Source organism: Nerophis ophidion, linkage group LG02, assembly GCF_033978795.1.
Source record: "Nerophis ophidion isolate RoL-2023_Sa linkage group LG02, RoL_Noph_v1.0, whole genome shotgun sequence".
Taxonomy (NCBI): Eukaryota; Metazoa; Chordata; class Actinopteri; order Syngnathiformes; family Syngnathidae; genus Nerophis; species Nerophis ophidion.
In genome coordinates this window covers 79,613,441-79,635,706 of record NC_084612.1, presented here as the reverse complement: position 1 = coordinate 79,635,706, position 22,266 = coordinate 79,613,441, and the positions used below count along the sequence as shown (strand labels likewise).

The window sequence follows — 22,266 nt, the reverse complement described above, 5'->3', positions numbered from 1 at the left end:
GTCACCTGTTACAGTAACACACGTCCTGCGGTCACCTGTTACAGTAACACACGTTCTGCTATGAATTCTGCGTCGAATAACACTTTTTTTTTAAAAAACGTGTGTGCCTCTTAACCTTAAAAGAGCCTTTTTATCCCCGTCTTGGAAGTTAGGAATCAACTTTCCTCACAGCGTTTAAAACCATCCCATGTGGTGCCATCACCCAAACACTGGCAGCGAGGTAGGACGGCGAGGACTCACCACTTCCGCGTGATTGACAGCAGGACGGCACACATTCAGGACAAAAGGGGGATCTGTGTTTCCATGAGCGATAAGTTCGCGGCTGAATCCAACGCTGAAGCTCTTATAGCATCATTTCTGCACTTTAGTGTAGTAGAATGTGACAGCAGAGCACTTTAAAGGGTTAGGGTGGTCATCTGGCGACAAGAAGGCTGATGTGTGACGACGTGCTCCCCCCCTCCGTCTGAGACTGAATGGTCGGCTCCAAAGGTGGTCCAGATCTGCGCGGCCAGTGTCGCTTCGGAGCTGCAGGACGCCAACACCGCGTCGGCCTGGCTTCCTGCCTTCTTATCTTCGTATCTGCCTGGACTTATTTCATCTCAATGTTTTTGTTTTCGCACCAGCAGTGATGGACACTCTGTGGATTTTATGGAGCCTGCCGGCCGTCCTCGCTGTCGAAGGTAAGACTGAAAGAGAGTCCGCCGCATCTTCGCCGCAGCGCCTGCTCACTTCGCTAAGAAAATACATTTTACTTTGTGCTTTTTCCCCTTTTTTGTCATCGAGCCTTCCGTGTGTTTATGCTCACGTGACGGTGATGATGATGATGATGATGATGATGATGATGATGATGATGATGGTGATGGTGATGGTGATGATGATGATGATGATGACGGGGACACAAACATACTCCAGCATCTTCACTAAAAGACGCAGATCTTCTTGCTTTTCACTCTTTGATAGGCATTTGTCTGGAAGGTGCAACAAAACAAGAGTAAAATAGAGCATGCGCTACAAAAGTGGGGGTGAAGAAAACATGAGCACATTGTGGAAGTAACTGAGGGAAATTTGATTTATATAGCGCTTCTTGCAGAGATATGTTTACAATACAAATATATATTTTTTTATTTGATAAACCTTTATTTATAAACTGTAACATTTGCAAACCATCGAGAAATAATAATAATCTAAATAAATACAAAAACAGTACAAAACAGTGCCAGGGGGTGTAAACTCAATAAAGTCATTCAGCTAGAATACAATATATATATATATATATATATATATATATATATATATATAAACAAAGTGCCAAGCCGTAGGCTCACACAAGTTCAGTAAATAATTTAAATTTGGAACACAGCGTCATGGTTTTCACAGCTCTTTGCTTGTTAGAGGTAGAGTGTGTTTTAACGAAGAGTTCTAATTCTTTTTTTTAAAGGCACAGCAAAATAGGTCAGGTATTCCGAAACTTAATTTATGAATATAAAACTTAGCCAATAGTATAATGAGGTTGCAAAGGTAAAATTCCCTTTTCAAAATGTGTTCATAGAGTGTAAATCCAAATAGCACATCTTTAAATCAAAGCACATGTTTCCAATACAAATAGTGCCATCAAAACAAGCATGCAGCACAATGCAACAACAGAAAGAAAATATGGTAATGCAATAATAATAATAAATAATATTACAGGAGCAGCAGCTCTCCGCTCATAAGGGAGTTTGGTGTTCACTGGCCTTTTCCTTTTTAATTGTGTTCCAGGTCCAAAAAGTAGAAGGCAGTCATTTTGTCAACTCTCTTGAGTGTTGCTCCTATTACAATTATTGCAAGCTGCACTTAATCCACATGGACTTTGTTGGGTTGAAATTGTCTTAAATTCCTGAAACAATGTTTTGAATGACAAGTAAAAGAAAAAAATATATATTAAAAAAAACGCCACAATAGTTCTTCTGTTTTTCAAAATTTTTACTTGGTACTGCTTTTAAGTTAATCTCAGGTCCCCAAATACTACTAATTTACCTGGTGATTTATAAAAAAAAAGTCAGTCAAATTCATGTTTTGATAGAAGGAAATCAGCATATTCACACAAATGTCTTATATGCACGGATAACCTTGATTGTTGAATCGGCAATGAACATGAGTTGCAAATACAATGTTGCGTTTTCCCCGTGGTATCTTTTTAAAATGCTCGACAAAAAAGTGTGCTAATTAGAACTTAGTTTTATTGACCTATTTATTTTTTTAACTGGCCAATGGCAACCTGAACTGTAATGTATAGAAAAACCTTTGCATAGGTTTGTATATATATATATATTATTATACACACATATATATATATATTATACACACATATATATATATATATACACATATATATATATATATATATATATATATATATTATTATACACACATATATATATATATATATATATATATATATATATATATATATATATATATATATGTATATGTATGTATATATATATGTATATACACTGTATATCTATATATGTATACAGCACAGTGATTACGAACAATTGTTATTGTCAATGTAATGTTTATATATATAGTATATTGTAAAAGAAAAGTTGTCCCCACAGTGCTAACAATTAGGTTCGGTGCGGGCCAATGAGGTTCCAACGTGGCGAAGGTTTTGTTTCCATTTGGTGCCAACAGCGAATGCCGTCACCAATTGAGCGCAGCCCCACCCCCATTTTTTTCCCTCCAATGGATGGACCCAGTTGAGGCGCCAATGAAGTTGCAAGGAGGGCTTATGTATGAAAAATAAAGGGTTGAAAAAGAGGTCACTAGAGCTCTAATCCCTCAAAAAAGAAGATCCTGGCATCAAGAAAATCACAACTAGAGTTCGATTTTTGTTTTCCCGCTAGTTTGCAAAATGTTTGTGTGGAATGTTACCGAATAAATTTAACCTTCGTATAAAAGGTTTACCATTGAGCTGGCTAAATGTGTTGAAGAGCCATTTGCACCGGAACTGACGTTTCTTTCTTCTGACCTTATCTGCTTTTCAGTGGTTGGAAAGGTCATCTTCTCGTATTAACCAATCCCGCACGAAGGGAGGCCAGGCCATTTGTCTCCATTATTACCTTGTTAGGGCCAGTTTGAAGCCAACAATAACCGCCTCTCTAATACCTTAGCATCTACTCCAGGACTAGGAACACCTCCAGGAGTAGCGCCGCCGCCGCCTCTTCTCATTGGTTTAGTCAACACCAGGAAACCACTGACTCCGATTGCAGATGAATGGAGGTGGAACCGCAGGCAAATAAGGCGAGCCTCGTCAAACGATTTATCCCGCTCCGCTTCGGCCGTTTGTCATCATCAGCGCCAGCTTGACAGCCGCGCTAACAACGGCGCTCATCGAATTATGTTGACTTGGGTTTCTGATTTATATGCGGCCGTAAAACCGCTGTAGCGCGTGGAGTTGAAGAAAGGGTTGGGAGTTCCCTTCAGGTGGATCATTTGTCTTTTGCCCGTCTCTCCTGGTCCAGCATACATTTTCTGCTTGGATTGTTGTTGCTGTGATGTGGCAACGGCACGCTAACAAGTTGTTGGTGTCGGCGGCCCCTCTTTTTTCACCTTTGTCTTCAAAAAAGACATAAAGGGATGAAAAGAAAGCACAATAGTTGACATTTTGTAGAACGAGCGCCTTGATTCACATTTCATTTAAATACACACTCGACAAATTGCTTTTACAAATTTCCCATTTTATGTAAATGATAAATGATAAATGGGTTGTACTTGTATAGCTTTTCTACCTTCAAGGTACTCAAAGCGCTTTGACACTACTTCCACATTTACCCATTCACACACACATTCACACACTGATGGAGGGAGCTGCCATGCAAGGCGCCAACCAGCACCCATCAGGAGCAAGGGTGAAGTGTCTTGCTCAGGACACAACGGACATGACGAGGTTGGTTCTTGGTGGGATTTGAACTAGTGACCCTCGGGTTGCGCACGGCCACTCTCCCACTCCGCCACGCCGTCCCTATGTATTCATTTGTTTTTCAACTATGTGCTAATATGTATAAAAACACTCCTACAAGTATCACACATGGGAAGGTTTAGTATTGTTTTAGTTATATTGTAAAACTTACAAACGTTGCTTTGGACTGATGAATAAATCTGTCATCAGAGTAGAACGCTATGGACGACTACACCAGGAAATGTCCCTTTTTTCTCCAGTTCAAATCACTAAACGTAAGGAAATACCACATCATTTCCCCATTATGGGATAAATAAAGTCAATCCTATTCAATTTTTATTTAATCTTACCCCTTCTCCACTTTTCTCCACTTTGCTTGTGTTCACAAGAAGACCAAAATTACTTCAAAAAGAGGACTTTTTTCTTTTTTTTTTTTTTCTGTCCTGTCCAGCTTCTCAGGCAAATCATATAGTTGATGTAAATGTTCATATCGGCTGTTCAGATTTACTTTACAAAAGAGAAGTGTAAGATACTTCTCTTGTTGTCTTATTTGAATGTGACTTTATTAAATGTATTTATATTATCATTTGGTGCAGAGGACCTTTTCTAAATGTCATATTTTAAATTGACTTATAAATGTTGTTAAAATGTTGAATACTTGTCATATCATTAGATTTGGTGAGAGCTTGTATGCAGATTTGGACGCCTCTGTTTCAGTAGAAGCATTTAAGTCTCATCTTAAAACTCATCTGTATACTCTAGCCTTTAAATAGACCTCCTTTTTAGACCAGTTGATCTGCCGCTTCTTTTCTTTCTCCTATGTCCCCCCCTCCCTTGTGGAGGGGGTCCGGTCCGATGACCATGGATGAAGTACTGACTGTCCAGAGTCGAGACCCAGGATGGACCGCTCGCCTGTATCGGTTGGGGACATCTTTACGCTGCTGATCCGCTTGAGATGGTTTCCTGTGGACGGGACTCTCACTGCTGTCTTGGAGCCACTATGGATTGAACTTTCACAGTATCATGTTAGAGCCGCTCGACATCCATTGCTTTCGGTCCCCTAGAGGGGGGGGGTTGCCCACATCTGAGGTCCTCTCCAAGGTTTCTCATAGTCAGCATTGTCACTGGCGTCCCACTGAATGTGAATTCTCCCTGCCCACTGGGTGTGAGTTTTCCTTGCCCTTTTGTGGGTTCTTCCGAGGATGTTGTAGTCGTGGTGATTTGTGCAGTCCTTTGAGACATTTGTGATTTGGGGCTATATAAATAAACATTGATTGATTGATTGAAAGACAAAAGAGGTAAACTCAGGTATTATTTTCGTCTCATCTCTTGGCATGCGCAAAATGAATAGCGACGTGTGACAAAAATACTGATAAAAGCAGGTTTTTATGCAACTCCGTGTCGCTCCGAGTATGGATGTGTACCTAATGTTGTGGCCGGGTGAATCTATATCATTTTTATGAATCATTTTCTACTGTCTCAGGAAAAATATTGCGTTGACAACTTCAAGACATTATCAAGATTAATGATGACGCTTTTGGAGAGGGTTGGGGAGAGCTTTCATTTGTAATCTGGGAAGGCCTCCACAATCGGACATCTTGCAGACAGACTTCAAAAACATAGGGTTGTATAATGTCTGTAAAATGTCCACCTAGGCCAGGGGTCGGCAACCCAAAAACATGAAAGAGCCTTACTGGACCGAAAATACATTTTGTTTGGAGAAAATACAAATTGTCTGGAGCCTCCAAAAAATGAAGTCTTATATAAGTGAAGGCAACACATGATGTAAGTGTCTATATTAGCCTACTATCAAAGGCTGATGCAAATCCTCGTTGACAGAAATGTTGTATTTTATTTTTCATTCTACACATTTTTACAACATTACAAACCATTAGTAAATCAGAGGCTACTCAGAAGGTGAGATAACTCCTGGAAATGACTGACTTAGAATGGCCAAAAGAATAGATGTGTGTGTCCACGTTAAAGGAAAAGGCTGGCTGTCTTCTTTTGATGGATTTATTACAATCTTTGCAAGCTGGGTAACATTTGCTGTGGTCTGGAACAAACAACTATTAGACATGCAGCCAATATTACATACAAATAATGTGTCATGAGACATGCAAATATAAATTAAATACATGGAGGACAAAAGTAAAGGAAATTAGATGAGCTCAAATATTGCTACAAACGAGGCATAATGATGCAATATGTGCTTACAGCTAGCCTGTTTAGCACCAATTATCTTGCAGTCACGCACTGACCAATTATGCCTGATTAGCACTCCAACAAGTCAATAACATCAACAAAGCTCACCTTTGTGCATTGATGCACAGCATAAAAAGTTTGGAGGACAAAATGTGACAAAGACGGAGTGGCATAAAACATGTTTTTCTGTGGCAGCGTCGGAGAAAGTTGTACATGTAAACAAACCACGGTGAGTTTAAGGATCGCCGAAATTAGTGGGACAAAACGGCGCTTGGCAAATCCTCTCATCAGTGAAGCATGTTTGATATAAACAGCGGGATTTCTAACAGTGAGGAAGGTTTGTGTCATGTTTTTTTCTCCTCCAGAAAATATATCTTTTTTCTGCTCTTTCCATTTTTACACACCTCTGATAGAGGTCCAGTGAGCCACTAGGGGTTGCTGACCCCCGACCTAACCCAATCCACTAGCAACTATCTGAACCAATGTTTTTCAATGTAGATTGATATCAGGTCCCCTGTAAGGAACATCACATCTTTACACTTGCACAATTATCTGAAAGCTGTCCCAAAAGGAGGAGGAAGTAGCAGAGGTTATTTATTCCCAACCCTCCTCCAAATGTTTTTTTCTTAGACTTTTTTGCTTTTCTGGTCTTCACAAAACATGTGGGTACGGACAGCAAGAGAACCCCATTCAGTTTGGGGAATATGTTTGAATGGTGAATAAGGAGGTGTTTGATGGCCAAAACGAAGGCAGACCATCAATCAATCAATCAATGTTTATTTATATAGCCCCAAATCACAAATGTCTCAAAGGACTGCACAAATCATTACGACTACAACATCCTCGGAAGAACCCACAAAAGGGCAAGGAAAACTCACACCCAGTGGGCAGGGAGAATTCACATTCAGTGGGACGCCAGTGACAATGCTGACTATGAGAAACCTTGGAGAGGACCTCAGATGTGGGCAACCCCCCCCCCCCACTAGGGGACCGAAAGCAATGGATGTCGAGCGGGTCTAACATGATACTGTGAAAGTTCAATCCATAGTGGCTCCAAGACAGCAGTGAGAGTCCCGTCCACAGGAAACCATCTCAAGCGGATCAGCAGCGTAGAGATGTCCCCAACCGATACAGGCGAGCGGTCCATCCTGGGTCCCGACGAGCGGTCCATCCTGGGTCTCGACTCTGGACAGTCAGTACTTCATCCATGGTCATCGGACCGGACCCCCTCCACAAGGGAGGGGGGGACATAGGAGAAAGAAAAGAAGCGGCAGATCAACTGGTCTAAAAAGGAGGTCTATTTAAAGGCTAGAGTATACAGATGAGTTTTAAGATGAGACTTAAATGCTTCTACTGAGGTAGCATCTCGAACTGTTACCGGGAGGGCATTCCAGAGTACTGGAGCCCGAACGGAAAACGCTCTATAGCCCGCAGACTTTTTTTGAGCTCTAGGAATCACTAATAAGCCGGAGTCTTTTGAACGCAGATTTCTTGCCGGGACATACGGTACAATACAATCGGCAAGATAGGCTGGAGCTATGTGCCATGATGTGCCTTCTTCGTGTTTAAGAACATAACGTTTGCTCGCCGACCCAAAAACGAAACGTGTGACATTACGCTTCCGCGTGTGACGCCCTGCTGCTTCAATATGATTGTTAAGTTTGGTAAAGAAGCTTTCACATGCAAATGTTGGCCGTTGTTTTTGACCGGAATTGTTTAGGAAGGACTAGACGTGCAAGTGTAACGTGAAAGTGTTTTCTTTTTGTGTCATGGTGGCATAAAAGCTCCCCAAAGGAGGCGGGTTGCAAACGGGGATTAGACAAAGGGAAAAGGAGAACGCGTGTAGGATCCAGTGTTTTGTGACTGGAGCCGGCCAGCAGATGCAGGGAACTGGCCTGCACGGCCGCACAAAGAATCTGTCTCTATTGAGGCCTAATCCAGGCTGCACAGCCATTGTCACTTTGCATGCCGCTCTAGTACTGCTGCCGCTTGCTGGGCTACACACACCAGGCCTGTCCAAACCTTTTCACACAGGTTGTGGTACATGTGACCATGTGTGTGGAGTTAGATGTATTTTGGTTTTCTGCACCATGATTAGGGAAGGTTGTTTGGATGTGCTGTGCTATCGTCACATATAATCTGATTTACTCACATCTAGGGTTGTACAGTATACCAGTATTCGTATAATACCGCGATACTAATGAATCATATTTGGTACTATACTGCCTCTAAAAAGTACCGGTCCACCAACCCCCCCCCACCCCTGTCATGTTGCGCCATTGCTGATTTTACGAGCAGAGGAGCATGCTGGGCAGCGCACACACACAGAGTACTTACAAGCAGACACAGTGTGTAGACAGAAAAGGGAGAATGGACGCATTTTGGTGAAAAAAGTAAAGATAAAGGTGAAGTTATAACACTGAAACACCCTCAGGAAGAGCTGCTTTAAGACAAGGCTAGCTAGCTAGCAGCTAACATCCATCCTCAGTCTGCAGTGTTTTAGCTACTTCGAAATCACTAATCCTCGCCTCCATGGCGACAAATAAAGTATGTTTCTTCCATGCAACATTATCACTGGAGGACGACGAATAGCTAAACATGTTATTTTGATACCGGTACCAAAGTATTGGTATCGGGACAACACTATTCACATCTGAAACCTCCTGGTATTTGCGTAATTGATCTCATGACTTCTCAGAGGCCAAGTCAGACAGGTCTGGTGTGGACAGGCCTGGTGTGGACAGGCCCGGTGTGGACAGGCCCGGTGTGGACAGGTCTGGTGTGGACAGGCCTGGTGTGGACAGGCCCGGTGTGGACAGGCCCGGTGTGGACAGGTCTGGTGTGGACAGGCCCAGTGTGGACAGGCCTGGTGTGAACAGGCCCGGTGTGGACAGGTCTGGTGTGGACAGGCCTGGTGTGGACAGGTCTGGTGTGGACAGGCCCGGTGTGGACAGGTCTGGTGTGGACAGGTCTGGTGTGGACAGGCCCGGTGTGGACAGGCCTGGTGTGGACAGGTCTGGTGTGGACAGGTCTGGTGTGGACAGGCCCGGTGTGGACAGGTCTGGTGTGGACAGGTCTGGTGTGGACAGGTCTGGTGTGGACAGGCCCGGTGTGGACAGGTCTGGTGTGGACAGGCCCGGTGTGGACAGGCCCGGTGTGGACAGGCCTTGTGTGAACACGTCTGGTCTAGACAGGTCTGGTCTGGACTTACCTTATTTAGGGTGAGATGAAAGAGGAGTATCTAGTATATATCTAGTAGTATGGTTGCCTCGGCATTTTGTTGGTGTGGCACCGAATGGAGATGTTGACATACGGAGTTTCAAACACTCTTCATTTTCTCGCGGGTGACTTTTCAAATAATGTTACAAATTAGCAGTAATGCTACTTTTTGTAGCAACGCTTTTGCCGCACACTTGACCTATTACGGTTGTCTGTTCAACATCTTCTTGCTTGAAGCCAAACCACCGCCAGACGATGGACCCCCTGCGGTTTTTCTCAGTAATTAATACTTCCTTCATTTGTTACCAAATTGGCACCTTCTTTCTCTCGTATTAGCACTCGCATCACAGCTAACGTTACCCACGCTGCTACCTCTCTGCTCTGCGAGGGCGTATACGTATGTGACATATGACGTGATAGTATGTGACAAATGAGGTCACAGTATGTGACATGTGAGGTGACAGTATGTGACATGAGGTGACAGTATGTGAGGTGTGAGGTGACAGTATGTGACATATGACGTGATAGTATGTGACAAATGAGGTCACAGTATGTGACATGTGAGGTGACAGTATGTGACATGAGGTGACAGTATGTGAGGTGTGAGGTGACAGTATGTGACATATGACGTGATAGTATGTGACAAATGAGGTCACAGTATGTGACATGTGAGGTGACAGTATGTGACATATGACGTGATAGTATGTGACAAATGAGGTCACAGTATGTGACATGTGAGGTGACAGTATGAGACATGAGGTGACAGTATGTGAGGTGTGAGGTGACAGTATGTGACGTGTGAGGTGACAGTATGTGACGTGTGAGGTGACAGTATGTGACATGTGAGGTGACAGTATGTGACGTGTGAGGTGACAGCATGTGACGTGTGAGGTAACAGTATGTGACGTGTGAGGTGACAGTATGTGATGTGTGAGGTGACAGTATGTGAGGTGACAGTATGTGACGTATGAGGTGACAGTATGTGACGTATAAGGTGACAGTATGTGACGTGTGAGGTGACAGTATGTGACGTGTGAGGTGACAGTATGTGAGGTGTGAGGTGACAGTATGTGACGTATGAGGTGACAGTATGTGACGTGTGAGGTGACAGTATGTGAGGTGTGAGGTGACAGTATGTGACGTATGAGGTGACAGTATGTGACGTGTGAGGTGACAGTATGTGACGTGTGAGGCGACAGTATGTGAGGTATGAGGTGACAGTATGTGAGGTATAAGGTGACAGTATGTGACGTATGAGGTGACAGTATGTGACATGTGAGGTGACAGTATGTGACATGTGAGGTGACAGTATGTGACGTGTGAGGTGACAGTATGTGACGTGTGAGGTGACAGTATGTGACGTGTGAGGTGACAGTATGTGACGTGTGAGGTGACAATATGTGACGTGTGAGGTGACAGTATGACGTGTGAGGTGACAGTATGTGACGTGTGAGGTGACAGTATGTGACGTGTGAGGTGACAGTATGTGACGTGTGAGGTGACAGTATGTGAGGTGACAGTATGTGACGTGTGGGGTGACAGTATGTGACGTGTGAGGTGACAGTATGTGACGTGTGAGGTGACAATATGTGACATGTGAGGTGACAGTATGTGACGTGTGAGGTGACAGTATGTGAGGTATAAGGTGACAGTATGTGACGTATGAGGTGACAGTATCTGACGTGTGAGGTGACAGTATGTGACGTGTGAGGTGACAGTATGTGACGTGTGAGGTGACAATATGTGACATGTGAGGTGACAGTATGTGACGTGTGAAGTGACAGTATGTGACGTGTGAGGTGACAGTATGTGACGTGTGAGGTGACAGTATGTGATGTGTGAGGTGACAGTATGTGACGTGTGAGGTGACAGTATGTGAGGTGACAGTATGTGACGTGTGAGGTGACAGTATGTGACGTGTGAGGTGACAGTATGTGACGTATGAGGTGACAGTACGTGAGGTGTGAGGTGACAGTATGTGACGTGTGAGGTGACAGTATGTGACGTATGAGGTGACAGTATGTGACGTGTGAGGTGACAGTATGTGACGTATGAGGTGACAGTATGTGACGTGTGAGGTGACAGTATGTGACGTGTGAGGTGACAGTATGTGACGTGTGAGGTGACAGTATGTGACGTGTGAGGTGACAATATGTGACATGTGAGGTGACAGTATGTGACGTGTGAGGTGACAGTATGTGACGTGTGAGGTGACAGTATGTGATGTGTGAGGTGACAGTATGTGACGTGTGAGGTGACAGGATGTGAGGTGACAGTATGTGACGTGTGAGGTGACAGTATGTGACATGTGAGGTGACAGTATGTGACGTGTGAAGTGACAGTATGTGACGTGTGAGGTGACAGTATGTGACGTGTGAGGTGACAGTATGTGATGTGTGAGGTGACAGTATGTGACGTGTGAGGTGACAGTATGTGAGGTGACAGTATGTGACGTGTGAGGTGACAGTATGTGAGGTGACAGTATGTGAGGTGACAGTATGTGACGTATGAGGTGACAGTATGTGACGTGTGAGGTGACAGTATGTGAGGTGACAGTATGTGACGTGTGAGGTGACAGTATGTGAGGTGACAGTATGTGACGTGTGAGGTGACAGTATGTGACGTGTGAGGTGACAGTATGTGACGTGTGAGGTGACAGTATGTGAGGTGACAGTATGTGAGGTGACAGTATGTGACGTATGAGGTGACAGTATGTGACGTGTGAGGTGACAGTATGTGACATTTGAGGTGACAGTATGTGAGGTGTGTAAGAAGGTGTGCTTGCTGTCTGTGAGAAGGAGAGACAGGAAAGCGTGAGAAGAGCCTGTAGTGTAATGCCCGCAGCTAAAAGCAACTGCGTGAGAACATATACTCCAATATCCCCGTAGAGTCAATTTCTATATCGCGCAGAGACAAACCCGCCATATATGGTGTATGTCCATATATCGCCCAGCCCTAGGAGTATCACAGTTTTAACACATCACTACTCCGCCTTTGTCAGATTCCTCCCTGCTCTGCGGCGTGAAATCAAAGCAGAAAAGAAGGCGTTTAGGTGTGCTTGTTGAGAAACATTGTGGTGATCCCGCAGGTTTTGTTCCACCAGGATAGGATGCACTCTTTGGCAGCGTTTTGTTGCCTTCAGCTGTCTGCTGCTGACTGCTGCAGTCTGCACTCGCCAGACAAGCCTTCAGGCTTTTCTACCTTTAACTGTTCCAATCCTCACATATTTGCCCCCCAGCCCTGATGCTAAAATTACCGGTCAGCACACTGAAAGTATTAGTGATGGATGGAACTAAATATTAGACGTAAAAAGTAGCTGCACAAATCAGAATGGCATTTAGGGACTTTTCAGTGTGATTTGTAGCTGACAGGATGGTCATTAAAACCAAATATTGCATCATAACAGTGTCATCTAAAAGCCAGGACATGTTCTGAAGTATATCGTGTAATTTGTCTGAACGTGTATTCACGACTTCCTGTGATAAATGTTTATAGTGTAACTTGTCTGAACGTGTATTCACGACTTCCTGTGATAAATGGCTACAAATTTCAACAAGTAGGATGTGACCGTGCACACAGGTGTGATTTGGAACTTTCACTAAACAATCCTACTCTCCTCCCTCCTACTGGGACATATACCAGGGGATTACACCACAACTCCCACCTACATGGACATATGCCAGGGGATTACACCACAACTCCCACCTACATGGACATATACCAGGGGATTACACCACAACTCCCACCTACATGGACATATACCAGGGGATTACACCACAACTCCCACCTATATGGACATATACAAGGGGATTACACCACAACTCCCACCTACATGGACATATACCAGGGGATTACACCACAACTCCCACCTACATGGACATATACAAGGGGATTACACCACAACTCCCACCTACATGGACATATACCAGGGGATTACACCACAACTCCCACCTACATGGACATGTACCAGGGGATTACACCACAACTCCCACCTACATGGACATGTACCAGGGGATTACACCACAACTCCCACCTACATGGACATGTACCAGGGGATTACACCACAACTCCCAGCTACATGGACATGTACCAGGGGATTACACCACAAATCCCACCTACATGGACATGTACCAGGGGATTACATCACAACTCCCACCTACATGGACATATACCAGGGGATTCCACCACAACTCCCACCTACATGGACATATACCAGGGGATTACACCACAACTCCCACCTACATGGACATGTACCAGGGGATTACACCACAACTCCCAGCTACATGGACATGTACCAGGGGATTACACCACAAATCCCACCTACATGGACATGTACCAGGGGATTACACCACAACTCCCACCTACATGGACATATACCAGGGGATTACACCACAACTCCCACCTACATGGACATATACCAGGGGATTACACCACAACTCCCACCTACATGGACATATACCAGGGGATTACATCACAACTCCCACCTACATGGACATATACCAGGGGATTACACCACAACTCCCACCTACATGGACATATACCAGGGGATTACACCACAACTCCCACCTACATGGACATATACCAGGGGATTACACCACAACTCCCACCTACATGGACATATACCAGGGGATTACACCACAATTCCCACCTACATGGACATATACCAGGGGATTACACCACAACTCCCACCTACATGGATATATACCAGGGGATTACACCACAACTCCCACCTACATGGACATATGCCAGGGGATTACACCACAACTCCCACCTACATGGACATATACCAGGGGATTACACCACAACTCCCACCTACATGGACATATACCAGGGGATTACACCACAACTCCCACCTACATGGACATATACCAGGGGATTACACCACAACTCCCACCTACATGGACATATACCAGGGGATTACACCACAACTCCCACCTACATGGACATATACCTGGGGATTACACCACAACTCCCACCTACATGGACATATACCAGGGGATTACACCACAACTCCCACCTACATGGACATATACCAGGGGATTACACCACAACTCCCACCTACATGGACATATACCAGGGGATTACACCACAATTCCCACCTACATGGACATATGCCAGGGGATTACACCACAACTCCCACCTACATGGACATATGCCAGGGGATTACACCACAACTCCCACCTACATGGACATATGCCAGGGGATTACACCACAACTCCCACCTACATGGACATATGCCAGGGGATTACACCACAACTCCCACCTACATGGACATATACCAGGGGATTACACCACAACTCCCACCTACATGGACATGTACCAGGGGATTACACCACAACTCCCACCTACATGGACATGTACCAGGGGATTACACCACAACTCCCAGCTACATGGACATGTACCAGGGGATTACACCACAAATCCCACCTACATGGACATGTACCAGGGGATTACACCACAACTCCCACCTACATGGACATGTACCAGGGGATTACACCACAACTCCCACCTACATGGACATGTACCAGGGGATTACACCACAACTCCCACCTTCATGGACATGTACCAGGGGATTACACCACAACTCCCACCTACATGGATATATACCAGGGGATTACACCACAACTCCCACCTACATGGACATATACCTGGGGATTACACCACAACTCCCACCTACATGGACATATACCAGGGGATTACACCACAACTCCCACCTACATGGACATATACCAGGGGATTACACCACAACTCCCACCTACATGGACATATACCAGGGGATTACACCACAATTCCCACCTACATGGACATATACCAGGGGATTACACCACAACTCCCACCTACATGGATATATGCCAGGGGATTACACCACAACTCCCACCTACATGGACATATACCAGGGGATTACACCACAACTCCCACCTACATGGACATATACCAGGGGATTACACCACAACTCCCACCTACATGGACATATACAAGGGGATTACACCACAACTCCCACCTACATGGACATGTACCAGGGGATTACACCACAACTCCCACCTACATGGACATATACCAGGGGATTACACCACAACTCCCACCTACATGGACATATGCCAGGGGATTACACCACAACTCCCACCTACATGGACATATACCAGGGGATTACACCACAACTCCCACCTACATGGACATATGCCAGGGGATTACACCACAACTCCCACCTACATGGACATATACCAGGGGATTACACCACAACTCCCACCTACATGGACATATACCAGGGGATTACACCACAACTCCCACCTACATGGACATATACCAGGGGATTACACCACAACTCCCACCTACATGGACATATACCTGGGGTTTACACCACAACTCCCACCTACATGGACATATACCAGGGGATTACACCACAACTCCCACCTACATGGACATATACCTGGGGATTACACCACAACTCCCACTTACATGGACATATACCAGGGGATTACACCACAACTCCCACCTACATGGACATATACCAGGGGATTACACCACAACTCCCACCTACATGGACATATACCAGGGGATTGCACCACAACTCCCACCTACATGGACATATACCAGGGGATTACACCACAACTCCCACCTACATGGACATATACCAGGGGATTGCACCACAACTCCCACCTACATGGACATATACCAGGGGATTACACCACAACTCCCACCTACATGGACATATACCAGGGGATTACACCACAACTCCCACCTACATGGACATATACCAGGGGATTACACCACAACTCCCACCTACATGGACATATACCAGGGGATTACACCACAACTCCCACCTACATGGACATATACCAGGGGATTACACCACAACTCCCACCTACATGGACATATACCAGGGGATTACACCACAACTCCCACCTACATGGACATATACCAGGGGATTACACCACAACTCCCACCTACATGGACATATGCCAGGGGATTACACCACAACTCCCACCTACATGGACATATACCAGGGGATTACACCACAACTCCCACCTACATGGAAATATACCAGGGGATTACACCACAACTCCCACCTACATGGACATATACCAGGGGATTACACCACAACTCCCACCTACATGGACATATGCCAGGGGATTACACCACAACTCCCACCTACATGGACATATACCAGGGGATTACACCACAACTCCGACCTACATGGACATATACCAGGGGATTACACCACAATTCCCACATACATGGACATATACCAGGGGATTACACCACAACTCCCACCTACATGGATATATACCAGGGGATTACACCACAACTCCCACCTACATGGACATATGCCAGGGGATTACACCACAACTCCCACCTACATGGACATATACCAGGGGATTACACCACAACTCCCACCTACATGGACATATACCAGGGGATTACACCACAACTCCCACCTACATGGACATATACCAGGGGATTACACCACAACTCCCACCTACATGGACATATACCAGGGGATTACACCACAACTCCCACCTACATGGACATATACCAGGGGATTACACCACAACTCCCACCTACATGGACATATGCCAGGGGATTACACCACAACTCCCACCTACATGGACATATACCAGGGGATTACACCACAACTCCCACCTACATGGACATATGCCAGGGGATTACACCACAACTCCCACCTACATGGACATATACCAGGGGACTACACCACAACTCCCACCTACATGGACATATACCAGGGGATTACACCACAACTCCCACCTACATGGACATATGCCAGGGGATTACACCACAACTCCCACCTACATGGACATATACCAGGGGATTACACCACAACTCCCACCTACATGGACATATGCCAGGGGATTACACCACAACTCCCACCTACATGGACATATACCAGGGGATTACACCACAACTCCCACCTACATGGACATATACCAGGGGATTACACCACAACTCCCACCTACATGGACATATGCCAGGGGATTACACCACAACTCCCACCTACATGGACATATACCAGGGGACTAATACAGTTTGCTTCATGTGTCGGAATGGTAGATTAAGGACGATAAGAAAGAGAGATAAGAGGAAAAACTGTTTGGACTTTCCGTTTGAATAAATTGTGTGTTTGCAAATGAAGCCGGTCCAAATTGTATAATCGTGACTAAAGCTTTTGAAAGCTTGTTAGAGTGCACTCATTAGGCACTTCATTAAATACACCTACGCAGCACTTCAAAACAACTCTCCAACTGACAAGTGGAATTCTACAGTGTGTTTATTATTGATCTCGTGCTGGTGTGTGCAGGTTGTCAAATAGTTAAATGGGGTACAAAACATGTGGATAACACATTACACTGGATCTGCGCAGGGTTCACCTCATGAATTTGATCCTTGCAGCCAACTGCGGCAAAATAAAAACCGCCACACCTCAATATATAATGTATGAGTAATATCACGTATGAATGGATATATATTAGAGCTGTGACTCTTTCGGCACCACACCATTCAATTGGATTCTTCTGGGTAACGATTTGAGTCAGAATCGATTCTCAATTCAAAATCAATACTTTTTAGTCACATTGGGGGCTAGTTCTATGATTAACTACATCCCTCCATAAAAAAGATCAAGCACTGTGAATAATGTCTATGTTACTTACAATAACCTGTTTTTGTTGAATACAATTCTACCCAAACATTTAATAAAGTCAAATTCATGTAAGTCAACAAGAGAAGTATCCAACACTTCTCTTTTCTAGAGTAAATGTGTACAGCAGATATAGATCATCTACATCAACAAAATGATTTGTCTGAGTGGCTGGACAGGACAGATTACAACAATTAATTAACCCATTAACAAAAGTAAAGTAAATCGTTTTTTGACTTTTTTGAATCTGTTAAGAATCGTGACGAATAAGAATCGCGATTCTATGAACATGTATTTCTTATTTTTTTACAAAAATTAGAAATCGATTGTATAAATATATATATACATATATATATATATATATATATATATATATATGCACTCTTCCACGGTGTGGTGCAGTGGAAGAGTGGTGGTGCGCAACCCAGGGGTCCCTGGTTCATCCATCCATCCATTTTTCTACCGCTTATTCCCTTTCGGGGTCACGGGGGGCGCTGGCGCCTATCTCAGCTACAATCGGGCGGAAGGCAGGGTACACCCTGGACAAGTCGCCACCTCATCGCAGGGCCAACACAGATAGACAGACAACATTCACACTCACATTCACACACTAGGGCCAATTTAGTGTTGCCAATCAACCTATCCCCAGGTGCATGTCTTTGGAAGTGGGAGGAAGCCGGAGTACCCGGAGGGAACCCACGCATTCACGGGGAGAACATGCAAACTCCACACAGAAAGATCCCGAGCCTGGATTTGAACCCAGGACTGCAGGAACTTCGTATTGTGAGGCAGACGCACTAACCCCTCTGCCACCGTGAAGCCCGTCCCTGGTTCAATCCCCACCTAGTACCAACCTCGTCACGTCCGTTGTGTCCTGAGCAAGACACTTCACCCTTGCTCCTGATGGGTGCTGGTTGGCGCCTTGCATGGCAGCTCCCTCCATCAGTGTGTGAATGGGTAAATGTGGAAGTAGCGTCAAAGCGCTTTGAGTAAACTATGAAAAGAAAAGAAAAGAAAAGAAAGAAAGTACCTTGAAGTAGGGCTGGGCGATATTGGCTTTTATTAATATAGCAATATTTTTATGCCATATTGCGATGTACGATATATATTACAATATTTTGGCTTGGCCTTGAATGAACACTTGATGCATATAATGACAGCAGTATGATGAGTCTATGTGTCTACATTCAAACATTCTTCTTCATACTGCATTCATATATGCTCCTTTTAAACTTTCATGCAGAGAGAGAAATCACAACTAAGTCAATCGACCAAAAGTGTATTTATTAAATACTCTTCATTCTCTTGCGGGTGGCTTTTTAAATGAAAGAACAAATTAGTAGTGCTGCTACCTTTTGTAGTAACACTTCTGCTGCATACTTTGCATATTGCTGTTGTCTGCTGAATATCTTCCCGCTTGAAACCAAACCACCGCCAGATGATGGACGCCCTGCTCTTTATGTTGGGCATTTATTGTTCTTCCTCCATTTGTCATCAGTTTCGCACCACCTCTCTCTTGTAATGTGACAAACTCCGCTCCGCTCGACCTGCCTCAGCTAACGTTAGCCATGCTGCTACCTCTCTGGTCGGCGAGAGCGTGTGACGCTACACTCGCGAGAGTATGTGACGTATGTAAGAAGACGGGCTTGTTTTATGTCTCTGTGAGAAGGAGACACAAGAAGGAGTAAGAAACGCCAGTAATGTAATGCATGCGGCTAAAAGCAACTGGGAGAACATATAATCGCATATTATGATTTAGTCATTTTTTTATATGACACAGGGACAAACCTGCGATATATCGTTTATATCGATATATCGCCCAGCCCTACCTTGAAGGTAGAAAAGCGCTGTACAAGTACAACCCATTTATCATTTACCCATTTATATATATATTGGGTATATACTCTATTATTTGGGCACTACTGACTAGTTTATGCACTGAAAATTTGACCGTAAAAATCAGCGAACGAAACAGCACAGCCTAACCCAGATGTTGTGATTACGTAAGCAATATAATAATAATATATAATAATATAAATGCATTTATTTTCTTAATTCTCAAATTCAGTTTTTCCATTTTTTATTTTTACCTTCTACATTTATTCTGTAAATTCCTGACTAAAAGCCCCTACTTTTTTCCTTCACTTTGAACCCTATGGTTTATAAAAACCCATTCATGCAATTTTCTTCACTGAAAGTGTTGTGTTATTGTTTGGGGTTTGGCGCCATCTTTTGAAAGAGTTTGCTCGCTGCAGGTGCTGCTGAGTGAAAGGGTTAGGGTTAAAGTATTTCCTGCTGTTTAAAGCTTTGAACCGGAAGTACAAGTGGCGTCTTCTATAAATCAATCAAAGTGTACTTATATAGCCCTAAATCACGAGTGTCTCAAAGGGCTGCACAAGCCACAACAGCCTGCTGGGCTCAGATCCCACATCAGGGCAAGGAAAAACACAACCCAATGGGATGACAATGAGAAACCTTGGAGATTCTTCTCATCCGGCTTAGAAAGCGTCCCGTCCACCAACAGTCTGTAGTCCAGGTAGCCGTCCGCCCTGCGACAGACAGGACTGTCAGGATATAAAAAGAAGACAAGCTAGCCTGACACCTCATACTTTTATGTTTAGGCTAACTGGTCACGCTATCCTATTGTTGTTTTCCTTCTGTTTACTGGCTATGTTTTTCCATGGGACAGTTTAGTTGACTTTAGTTTATTAAGGATCCCCATTAGTCTACATCGCACACAGTCTCAACCGCATTTTCCTCCATCAATACTAAACATGTGGAATGTTTACATGTTACGGCCCCCTCAGTATAATCTTCAGTGACATCAGATATTTGGGCTATAAGATCAACAAAATTGCGAGGCGCTTTCTCTCACGGCTTCTCTAAGATCCAAAGAGCAGATTTTAGCGCCGAATTACATTTTTGGATTGGCCTGGTTCCCAGCGTGCTTTGCGCGGTACGAGGAGAAGACACGTGGAAATAAACAGACTTCCTTACCTCACAAAGGAATCTAGATGGAGGCTGTCTTCCATGCCGTTATCTTCATTAGCACATGCTAATTGGCAAGTCTCTTGGTGACTTTATTGTCTCCAGCCTGCTTGCTATGAACCTGCCGGGAGCAGTTATCTCTGGGGGGGACAATGTGCAGCCTATTTATACCAGGGACCTTTAGGAACGTATCTTGGCCTCATTTGCAGGCTGGATTTTGACAGCAGTCCGCTTGGTTTCAGCATTTGGTGCTGATTGGTGTTGATTTTGGTGGCGGTACAGTTTTTCCTGAGGAGTGAATAGCGCGGCCACACACGTAAACAGTGCGGCTTGTCTAATGGTCTGTGCCGAGCCGGGCCCCGGAGAGGGGAAATGGAGGAGGCAGCTCGTAGCCTGAGAGAGGTCAGACCTGGTTTTTGGAGAGCCCCGTCCACACAGGTACCCGGTATGTGGGGCCGGGGGGACACATACCCAGAGGATTAGCGGTCAGACTCTCAGTGTCCGCGGGAGCGGAGACAAAGCGCGACTGATTGCGTCGCCATCTGCATGACAAAGAGAAGTCTTTTCTACCTGAAAGCGCTGCCTCGGCACATTGATCAGCGACTCTGCGCCCACGTGATAACCGCACTTTGTTTTGGCTCTACGCTCGGTCCACCATGACCTGACCTTTCTCACTGGAAACTGCTCCGCATCATCAGCCATTGATCTCCCCTGCCGGTGACGAGCTTGGCGTGCGTCATCTTATCTTGGCTGCCGACCTCCGAGTCCTGCAGCGTCTGTACAGCATCGCTCAGATAATCAATAAGTCAATCGTTGAACGCTGGATGGAAATGTATCTGTAAAATTGCCATGTCCGTGTGTTTGCTTTCTTCGGGTGCAAGAGAGTTCCGTCCGTGCACCTGTCTTATTTTCTTATATGTAACAATTCTTAATCCATACAAACAATAAATAAATCAAAAATGGACTTTAATAAAATTGGATGGCGGTTCTATGATTAACTACACTCCTCCATTAAATAAAGATCTCTAAAAAATGTCTATATTACTTAAAACAAAAACTGTTTTGTTTAGTACAATCCTACCCAAACATTTAATAAGGTTAAATACAAATAACGCAACACTTCTCTTTTCTGAAGTAAATCTCTACAGCTGATACATTAACATGATGATTTGCCCGAGTATTTTTCAAAGGAAAAAAGATAAAGAAAAATTAAAAATTTTAAAAACAAACAAAAAAAAAAAGATATAAAGAAATATCT

General features: G+C 44.4%; 1 protein-coding gene across 1 annotated transcript in view; it reads left to right on the top strand.

Annotated features, from left to right (window-relative positions):
• Positions 1-482: 482 nt before the first annotated feature.
• LOC133548266 (ephrin type-B receptor 2-like) overlaps positions 483-22,266 on the top strand; it is a 345,771-nt gene continuing 323,987 nt past the window's right edge. The window contains exon 1 of the mRNA XM_061893583.1: positions 483-680. Within this exon, the coding sequence (XP_061749567.1) occupies positions 629-680 (52 nt within the window). The 5' untranslated portion in view covers positions 483-628. The remainder of the gene's footprint in view (positions 681-22,266) is intronic.